Below are 10430 nucleotides of genomic sequence, written 5' to 3' on the forward strand. Positions count from 1 at the left end.
GAAATGCAAGAAAGATACTCCTCAAACTACAATTTACCATGACAAAAAATCTCATTAAAAACAATGAGGAAAAATTGGGCTTGACTCAGGGAGAAGGGAGATGTCATCATGTTTTACAGCAATCTGTCACCAGATAAGGAATGGACAGTAATAACAAGGACCCATAGGATCACAAACACCATGTGTAACCAAATCCTGGGTGGGCTGTACCTGCCTCTGACAGGTACCTGAGTAGTTAAAAATGTGTTAAGGCAGCATTATGAGGAATCCATAACAATGTGAGAAAAACAGTTAATGGTTTGCATGTGCCTTGCCTCTAAATGAATAATAGGAAAGTACCAGTGTATAAACTTGGGATGGGTGAACTGGAACAGATTTTTACGACAACTTCTGTAATTGTTTTGATTTGTTTACATGCCACTGGATCATTAATGACAAGTTTTATGTGTTCTTTGTAATCAAATTTTATTGAAAGTGCATACAGAAAAATAACCCCACACAGAGCAGACACAGTAACTTGCTCACGCAGAAAAGCTAGGGCATTTAATGATTTTGTTTTAATAGTGAGCATCAATTAACAGCCAGAGCTGAACTGAAGAAGTTTAGATGAAGTCATTGTCCCAGAGGTAAAAGATTTTGTTTTCCTGTCCAGATAAATCTTTGTTAAACTGTCTCTTTAAATGTCTCCAACCTACAACAGAAGTAAAAAAAAAAAGTATTATAATATTCTCCACCAAAGGATGAACTATGTATGGTTATGATGGTATGTTTATGGTGGTCATGCATATTTAGACAAGTTGAATTTCAAAAGGGACAATGCTCAAAATATATAAAGGCAAAGAGTCATTTCTGATGACAAGACCATATCCCTTTATTTGTCAGTCAGCTGAAATAAAAATTGTACAAATATACTAACATAAAAGTAAAAATGGGTTTCTGAGAAAATGCTGCACTGTGATAACGTTTATAGGCTATACCGGAATGCCAAGTGGAGCTATAAATATATTATTGTTAGAACTGTTATCTGCTGTCTATTATCTTTCTAAATATCGCCTCGGCCATCTGATCCAACCTGTTTGGAGCCACCTAAGTTGTGCTGCTGTCCATCTCCTATTGAAAGTCTGTTGAATGGGATGACTTTCATTGTAGTTTTCTTCATGGAATACCACCGAGAACGCCAGGTTGCCCAGATAATCCCATTGTCGTATCCAGCTGGACCAACCTCTTTTGCTGAGTAAGTGCCACCTAAAATATAAATTGTAGCAGAATATATAATTGTTTGTAAAATAATTTATATGCACATGCATGTCTGTAGTAATGAAATCTCTGTACAAAACTATACTTATCGTGCACCATTGACTGCCTCTACCTACTAATCTATCTCCTCCAGGATTTATTCTAACATTCCAAATCTCTGAGCAGCTTCGAACTGCTGTCACTGTAAAAAAATATCAGCCCGCCAGAAGAATGTTTCCTTCTCCTCTCCAAATGTAGATTTCCCCTCAAATTACACTGGTTTTAGGTACAGACAGCCAATATTCAGTCCTGCATGAGTGACAGGTTTAAGATCTGAAATCTCAAGATCAACCATGAATCCATGACGGTATGGTGTGGAATAAAGGTTTTATTGGTACTTGATGAACATGATCTCCATAACTCCTTCATGGCTACATGATTTATGAGTAATGTAGCCATCCTAAACTTATACTGATAAACTCTTTCTACTACATCATATCATCATGTATATATCCCAAACACACTGCGATTGCAGATTCCCTCTCCTCTTCTCCCTTTGTACAAACTTCTGTCCTATCAAGTCTGTTTCTCTCCTGAATTCCCTATCTCTCACCCTTTTTTCCTTATCTTTCCGCCTTGCCTTGGGTTTTTTTGCCTGTCCTCCGGCAACGGGATTATGATTGGGACTCTGTTGCTGGAGACAATACTTTTGTAACCACAAAGCAAAAGGGAGAAACTTCTTGTCTTTGCCTCTAGCAGCAGTGGAAGACAGCACCTGTGCTTTAGCTCTTGCATACAATGCTTCCCCCCAGGCTCAGCAGAAGCTACCTGGAGTAACATATAAGGGCTGGGAGAGTATCAATTTGTGTTGCTCAGCAGCAAGGATCAGCTATGAAGTGTAAGGAATGGGATGGCCAAAAATAAATAAACAGCTAAAATCTACACAATGTTTTTCTCCATCGCTAGAATTTGTTGTAAAGCCATGAAGTTATTTTTTATATGAAGTAGGTACCCAAAGCATGTATTACCTTGATAATATTTGCCATTGAGGTTACCAGCATGACATCTATTCATCCACCATCCTGCTCCATCCTGTTCAGCACAATTGCCATCAAATTTATCATTGTCACTATCATAGGTACTGAACTGCATGCCATTATGGGATGTAAAAAATTTGTCACTGGGATCATCTCCAAAATCAAAACCATCAAGGGCATCCCCAGCTTCACCACCAGCAACAAAATAGGCATAGGTCAGTCGGTACTTGTCTGCTTCAGGTCCCACTTTGAACACAGCATAGTCTGCAGTACTGTTAAAAAAATAATGGTGAATTTGTGTATACTGGATTCCCAAAACATTCACAATTAGACTATAAATGACAGCATTTTAGAGTCAGTTCCTGTGTCACTCTATGTCTAATTAGAAGACATATCTAATATCTAATTAGATATTTCCTTGCCAAATTATAATATGTCACTTTAATGAATCATTATGAACCCTTCTAAACCCCCCCAACTTTAGGTAGTCAAAGATAGGTAAACTGGGTCATCTCAGTGGTCTTAGAGTAGTGCTTTGCGATGGCTTTCAGGAGATCTGAGTGGGATAAATAATCACTGTCTCTCATTGTCCATGCTGGAATGAAATGGGGATGGTGAGAGCAAATTGCTCCTGGAAGGAGAAAATGGCTTGCACCACTCAACACCCATCTCTTTCTATGGAATAGCGAAGTATGACAACAACAGGTTCTGAATGGAACCTCATCTAATTTCCAGCAGTTAGAATGATGAGTTATCAAATGGGATGTCAAGGGTGTCATGGCAGGCTAACCCAGGGGGGAAAGTAGAACATCTTAAATGCTACACATGGGTTGTGAAGAAACTGTGTAAGGAAGAAACAGACACATTCTACAGAGTAAATTATATTTTCCAAGGAAGATGCCAACATGGAGCTTTCATGAGCATATGTTGCTTCCTTTTTGATCACAAAGTTGCAGGTAGTGAGAGAAAATTCAACTGCAAATATATTTATGGTTTTATAAACTGATAGAGAAGGTAGTTTGATACAAATAGGCTAATGACACTGCATTATCCATTCTTCTGAAAGTTGTACAAACTGATCTGGCAGTGGAGACAGGTATCTGATATCTGGTAGTAGAGACAGATATCTGTGGCTGTACCAAAAAAATCAGTACACATGACAGGTGTGTATTTTAAGTTGACTTTTTTAGAAGGCTCATTAGTGAAATACCTTTTTTTATTCTCCCAGTCTTCCAGTTCTATCCTTAAGGCATATGGAATAGTAGACTGAGTGGTTATTAAATGAATCTTTTCATTTCCCAGCCAGTACTCTGACTGGTCATCTGGTGACAGGTGTCCAAATCCTTCTTTGTACTGAACCCAGTTTTTCTTGAAGTCCATGCTCCCATCACGTCTCTGGTAGCAGATTAAGAAAGAAAGAAAGTCAACCAAAGCAGCATGTGCCCATGTAAATGAAATTCTGTTATATAATCAGAATTATTCATGACCTGAATTTACAGATTACATACTCTCTGGAACACTGTCCATCCATTGCCAAATGTGTCAATCTCACAATAGACTAGAAACTGCTGCTTAGCTTTTAGAGGTTTGATGAAGTAAAGACCACTGTGTCTGGCACCTTTATTTGCAATGTCTTGACAATCTGCAATAAACAAACACCATTGTTAGTATTTTGGCTAAAGTCTCATCTTGTTTTAAAGGTGATTTTAAAAGCATCTGATCATTTTCTAGTACAGTGCAACATACACAGTACATATAATAATTACTATGGCAAAGTTATCTCTGTAGGCTAGGTCTTCATCACACAGGAAGTCCTATTGAAGTTAACGGGACTTGTATAAGGATGAGTAAGATTTTACTATTAGTAAATATCTAGGTAGCATAACTTGAATGTAAAATACAATAATTTTATTTGTTTCTGCAGTCATAAAAAGGGCATTTTTAGGTCTAATGTATTAGATTAATTATTTCTGTGTGGCTGAGCGGAAATATTATAATATAGTATCCTTTCTGATCTTATAACTCCATAAAAGCACTTGCCTGGTCTATGGACTACAATAAAGAGAGGGTTTACTGGGATAGTCAAATCTTGGCTAATCATGCCCAAATGCGAAAATAAGATTTGTTCCACAACATCCTAGATGAAGAACACCTGTCTAGTATTTCTGTTGAATGACGCACTAGCCAACAACAAACAAACATAAAAATAGCAGTAATACAATGTAAATATGGAAAAGCATTATTTACATTGGTCATGATGCTGAGTCCCTTATTCCCATGGGTAATTCTTAGAGAAATTAATGGATCATGTGATTAAGAATAACTCCTGTAAGAAAGTTTTGCAGGATCACCCATTTAAGTACTCAGATGGCCCTCACCACTATATTGTCGACAGATAACACTTAAGAATTAATTTAAGCCACACAATAAGCATTTCATGTACCTCTTCCAGTTGTTTCCAGTATTTGGACTGTGTCTTTGCATGGCTCCTGACATTGTGATGTAAGCTGATTAGTCATCTGTTTTAGTTGTGAAATCTTCTTAGTGTTTAACATCAACACATCTGTCAGTTGCCTAGAGATAAAAACATAAAAATTACACGTTATGCCAGTTTTTCTTAATGAGAACAATACATATTTCCCTGAAATATGCCTTACATATCTAATGTACGAATCTAAAATATGTTGCTTTATTTAATGAGACAATGTAAATCATTTTGGGCTACAGTGTGGTATTTAGCTACAGCCCTACACTGTGGGGCAGTGCAGAGCTGCCCCATCCCCATATAAGCGTTTGTGCATTCTGCCTTACACTGCTAACCATTTGCACTGGGAGGACAATAATTTACTACAATCAGAGCCTTGCTGGTGCACAAGAAAGTGGAGCCAAGATTCTGCCTACTCCTCTTCTCTATCTGCCCCCTTTATTGCAAGTTGCTTTTGAGTGGGAGCAACTTGGTAGCAGTTTTTGCTCTCCTGAGAGCAAATACTACTGTTCTGGGTAGCCCATAAGAAGGCTGTACAAGGTGGGTAGTCTCCCTCCGTGCTCTCATTTTCACTATGCTGTTGCATAAGGGCCAGCCCACATTCCAGCCCTTTGTAAATACCTATTAGAGCTTCCATGTATATACACGTTTTCTAGAATTTTGGCTTTGATTTAACGTGACCATTTCAGATCTTATCCCTTCACTACCTCCCTGTTGTTTGAATGTCTTTTGCCTTGTCAATTCTCCAACGTACTGCGCACTCTGGCCCTAATCCAACAAAGTGCTTACATGCATGCTCAATTTTGAGCAGGCCCATTGCCTGATTCAGGAAATCACTGAAGCACATGCTTAACTTGGACATGTTTTACTTGGACCAGTATCTCTTTACCCAGTAAAGCCCATTCTTGCAGTCAGTGCATGGACAAAGCTCTATGGGAATTTTTATTTTGTGAGAATTGCAGGTCTGAGTTCTGGAGGTAAAGTATATAGTAAGGTACAAGAAAGTACAATAGAAACCTGATTTTTATGAAGGTTTGGAGGACTCTTGAAACCTTCATAAAACTGGGAGTTCATAAAATTATGGGAACTTGAAATAACATGAAAAAATAACAGGAGTCTGCATCCATGGCCCTACATATTATGAAAATTAACTATTGCATATTTCTGTTTTTAAAAGAGTAAACACATTTGAGAGCAATTCATTCTAATATTATATAGAGTGTATTAATTAAAAACAATATAAACCTAAATCTAATATGAAAATTAAAAACTGTCATCAGTGGGTGGTTAAATAAAAAATGCTCTCAGACCAGGTGATGCAAAGGCATTTAAGATAAGATATAGTTACATTAATTCTAAATGTCAAAAACTCAGACTTACTGTATATTAACCAATTCTCAGTGATTCCTGGCATAATGTTATCACAGGAGTGACTTTGGCATTTAAAGTTAAATAGTACAATTACAATTTATAAATAATAATTCATTATTATAATTTAGATAAGTTAAATATGTTTTCAAATATATAGAACAGTATAGACTTAAGATGAACACCTTTGAGTTTAATAGTTATTCTGGATTCAGTCCAATGAAACAGAGAGCAGAATTTGGTTCATGATGCATGTTCAGCAAAACCAATAAAAAAGTACCAACTGGCTAAACAAATCTTTGGTAAGATCCATGTTACAGTTTCATATTACTAAAATCTCTGAAGTCTAAGAATAATAAATGGAAACATTTTGAACAATTACTTAAACAAAAATACTGATTGAAAAAAAAAAAAAAAAAGAACAGCCAAACTTTCCCATGTTCTTACAGCCTGGTCTTGTATTCCAGTGGGAGATGTGGGTATTCAAGAAATGCAGGATCACATCCTAATTATGCAGTTATGAGTGAAAAGACACCAAAATGGTCTTTATATGCAGAAATGAAGTGCTGTGAAAAAACTTCAATTGCAGCTGGTAAAATAAAATAAAGGAACAGATCTGCATAGTTAAACAATATCAAATTGGAAAATACCTACTGTATAGTATTTTCATGTTCCACAATAGTGTTTTCATATCTGATAATTTCATCGATTATTTTCCTGTTTTTTTGAGTAAAACCATTGATCACATCTGTAGAACAGGAACAATATATTAATGCAATTACATGTAAAAGTAAGAAAACTAAATTTTACATATTTTTCTCGGTTTTCTAATTGTCTTTCTGTTCTCACCTGGCAGACTCAGTTTCTCTGGGAGGCTGTGGATTTGGATTTGGCGGATCAACTGTTCTGTTACAGTGGAAGAGTTAGTGATCTGTTGCAAGAGATTTTCAAGGACCTGCAGCTCCTTATCCACACCAGGGTGGTATTTAGTTAAGAAGTCTGCAATGCCGCATGTAGTTGGGCAATAGCTACCCTAAAGGGAAAAGAATAATTAAACATAATAATAATAAAATAATAAAGGACCAGTCCAGTTTCTACAGTGAGGCAAAAGAGATGGTCACTCAGGGCAGGAAAATATTAAGGGCAGCCCAACATTCAATAAGGATTTATGTAGGTAACTGTGGACACGTAGGACTGGGCATTTGCTACTGTGCTTGCAGTATCAGAATCTGTAGAGACAGTCCTGATAATGCATATTGTTATTAAATATTAAAAATAACAACATATGTTATTGATAATAGTATACTTTAGAATAATACATGGTATTATTAATGGAATTTACAGTACATTTTAGAACAATGAATGCTGTTATTAAGAGTGAACCGTAAAGCATAATATTACTTTTAATAATAGTAGATATTGAAAATAACAATGCATGATAAAACAAAATAATAATGAATGTTAATTATAAGTGGAACAATATTTTATTCAGTTCCTTAATTTAGAAGAAAGGAATCACACATCTACTTACAAATCGTTCATCTAAGATGCAGCAGTTTTCTCTGGTAGCAATATACTGAAAGGGGGAAAACAACATTATTTTTTAGTTATTGTTCTCCTTATGGTATTTTTGGGGCATTGTAATTTTTTACTGGTCCATTTGTACAGTTTCACTTACTGCCATGCAAGTTGAAAAGAGTAAGGACAGAAGATGCGCAGTAGCCCATCTGTGTAACTTCGGCACCATGGTGTCTATACCAAAGTGTGCTTCCAGCTAGTATGTGTGCAGAGTCAATGACTGAGAGATTCAGCTGTACGGGCTGCTGGAATCTGCCCTGACTCCCCTGCACTTCACAGCAGCAGTTTAAGGGAGCTGGCTGAACCTGGGGGCGGGCACCGTGATGCAATGTGTAGGGGTGGGACAGTGGTGGAGGAACAACTTCTCAGTGCCTTTGTCCTGGATTCCCAGAATTTGCACTGAAGCTCCTGCTCCTCCCATTTTTAGCAGCAGTCTCCCACTTGCCCACACTATGTCCTTTGCAGCCAGGGCAGTGTTAGGATCTGGAGAAAGCTAAGGGGAGGCATGGAGCAATCGCTTCCAGTAACACTGGAGTAATAAAACTAACATATGATTCTGGACAATGTTGGAATGGTGCCTGAGATGAGCCCCGGTTGTTTAGTTCAAGGAGAAGCCCCAGTTACTCTCAGGGCCTAAATGTAAGAGGCACAGGTTATTCAATAAGGACAGGCTGCTATTTTTCAAGCAGTTACGTTCTTACAATCCACAGATTCCATTCTGGGGAATTGTGTGTGTCAGTTGTAGGATCAAAGTGTTTTCCTTTCTAATCACCACTGGTTCAGAACCCATGCTTTGAAAAGAGCATTCCTTCTGTAAGCAAGATTGTACACTCTTAGAGGCAAGGACTGTCTTGTATGTCATGTTCGTACAGTGCCTTGCCCAATAGGGCTAGAGAAAAGACAGTCTTGTGGTTCAGATATTGAACAAGGACTCTAGGCTCCATTCCCAGCTCTGCTACAGATTTCAGGCTAGGTCTGCAAAGCACTTAGGTATTCCAATCCTCAGCACTGCGGGGCCTCCTTTTTAGGTGCCCTGCCCCCCTAGTGGAATTCACAGCCCCAGGCTAGGTATCTAGGATCCCTATACAATGGATGGGGAAAGATTGGTGCTTACAGAAGGAATCCTTAAAAGACAGCAGTTTAGCAGGGTGCCACCTAAGCTAACCAGTGGGCAATGCCAGCCAAAGGTAGTTAGTGCTTAACTCTGAGCCGAAGGGAATTGCCTACCTCTGCTTGGGATTCACAGGCTTGTGCCCTCTCCTGGAGCTGGGCATCGAAGCCAGGTCAGCCCTTTCTCATGAAAAACCACAGAAAGAATGAATCTCTCAATGGCCAATAGCTGACTGGTTCAGGCACTTGCCTAGGAGACCTGTTTTCAATATTCATAGGCGTAAGGACATGATCTTGGTCTCCCACATCCCAGGTGAGTGCCCTAGCTATTGGGTAGTCTGAGACACACACTCACACCAGGCAGCCCCAAAAATTCGCAGTCAGACAGCCCTCAGCTGTCTTTTGTGTGAGGCCTGTTTGGGCCCCACAGATGAGACAGGCAGGGAACGTCTAATTTAAGACTCTTGCCAGGGCTTAGGTGTGAGCTAAAGCATGGAGTGGCTTGGGGGCCTCAGGGTTTAGGTGGTTTTGCACAAACCCACCAGCAGAAACTTAGATGCCCATGGGGTCTTTACTGGTGGAAATTTAGGTACCCACAGAGTTTAGGCACTTCCAGGATGTGGGTGGCATCTGAGCAGGGATTTTGAAGCTCTTGATGTTGCTTAAATGTTAGACCTAGGCACCTAACATGGCAGGAAGGTTCCTAAGTCCTTTGTTGATCTAACCCTTCCTGTATAACCAGCGGCAAGTCATTTTACCCCTCTGTGCCTCAGTTTTCCGTCTGTAAAATAGGGATAATAATATAGCTATCTCATATTATTTGCTTATCTCTTCTATTAGGATTGTAAATCTTATGTTAGAAGGTATAATGCTTAGCGTTCTGGGGCCTCTAGCTGCAATTAATAATTGACTAGTTGGTGAGAGGCAATGTGGCCCATTCAGCTGGCACTTAGGAGTCCTGGGTTCTATATCTAGCTCTGCTACTGGCCTACTATGTGACCTTGGGCAACTCATTTCACCTCTCTGCACCTCAGTAAAATGGGGATAATTACACTTACCTTCTTTGAGACATGCTTTGAGATCTATAGACAAGTTATGCTAGATATCATTGCTAATATGCACCAAAAACATGAGGGTTTATAGCTGCTATATTTTTATCCTATCTAATATAACTGTGGGCGGGTAAATATCAAATCTTATTTGTATCCTGATAAAGTTTTATGTATTGATGACATATTTTATATTGGTCTGGCCCAGCCTGGATCCTACCATATACAAAATTGGCAGAGAATATATATATAGATACCATCAATCAAGCTGAGAGAGACATCAACAAGATGGTATAAAAGTTGTGTACATAGATGGGGGGATCATCTTTCTAGGGGTTGCACTGAAATTCGATTAGAGTTGGGTACCTAACTCCCTTGGGCTTGTCTGAAAATGCCAGCCAAGTGCTGGCAGCTCTCCCTTCCAAAGAATGGCATTAGCCATCTTCATCTGTAATGGACTCTGCTGGCTTTAATAAATTATGAAGGATATGGCTCCATCTCATAGTTAATTTGTTCTGTTCTCTGGACACTTAAGCTTGTGTAAATAAAAATGGAAAAAAGCCAAGC

At 38.6% G+C, this 10430-nt stretch overlaps 1 protein-coding gene across 2 annotated transcripts; it reads right to left on the minus strand.

Moving 5' to 3' along the window:
- Positions 1-446: 446 nt before the first annotated feature.
- FGG (fibrinogen gamma chain) lies at positions 447-7979 on the minus strand. Of its 2 annotated transcripts, XM_034772185.1 has the most exons (10): positions 7805-7978; positions 7658-7702; positions 6976-7159; positions 6781-6874; positions 4717-4847; positions 3782-3915; positions 3484-3668; positions 2265-2545; positions 1073-1245; positions 447-691 (listed from the first exon to the last, which is right to left on the minus strand). In XM_034772185.1, exons 1-10 carry the CDS (start codon positions 7871-7873, stop codon positions 677-679), a joined length of 1311 nt encoding a protein of 436 aa, XP_034628076.1. In that variant the 5' UTR covers positions 7874-7978; the 3' UTR covers positions 447-676. The 2 variants fall into 2 exon arrangements, with proteins under 2 accessions (XP_034628076.1, XP_034628075.1); XM_034772184.1 differs by lacking the exon at positions 447-691 and having other exon boundaries at positions 844-1245; positions 7805-7979.
- Positions 7980-10430: the final 2451 nt, after the last annotated feature.

This window comes from Trachemys scripta, chromosome 5 (genome assembly GCF_013100865.1).
Source record: "Trachemys scripta elegans isolate TJP31775 chromosome 5, CAS_Tse_1.0, whole genome shotgun sequence".
Classification (NCBI taxonomy): Eukaryota; Metazoa; Chordata; order Testudines; family Emydidae; genus Trachemys; species Trachemys scripta.

Bases quoted from the DNA above. Each gene is read 5' to 3' on its own strand.
- FGG (XM_034772184.1), bottom strand. From the start codon at position 7,873: ATGGTGCCGAAGTTACACAGATGGGCTACTGCGCATCTTCTGTCCTTA. The intron at 3,669-3,781 runs GTATGTAATCTG...ATCTGCTACCAG, and splicing joins GATGGACAGTGTTCCAGAGA to AGACGTGATGGGAGCATGGA. The intron at 1,246-2,264 runs GTAATACATGCT...TTTATATTTTAG, and splicing joins CAATGGCAAATATTATCAAG to GTGGCACTTACTCAGCAAAA.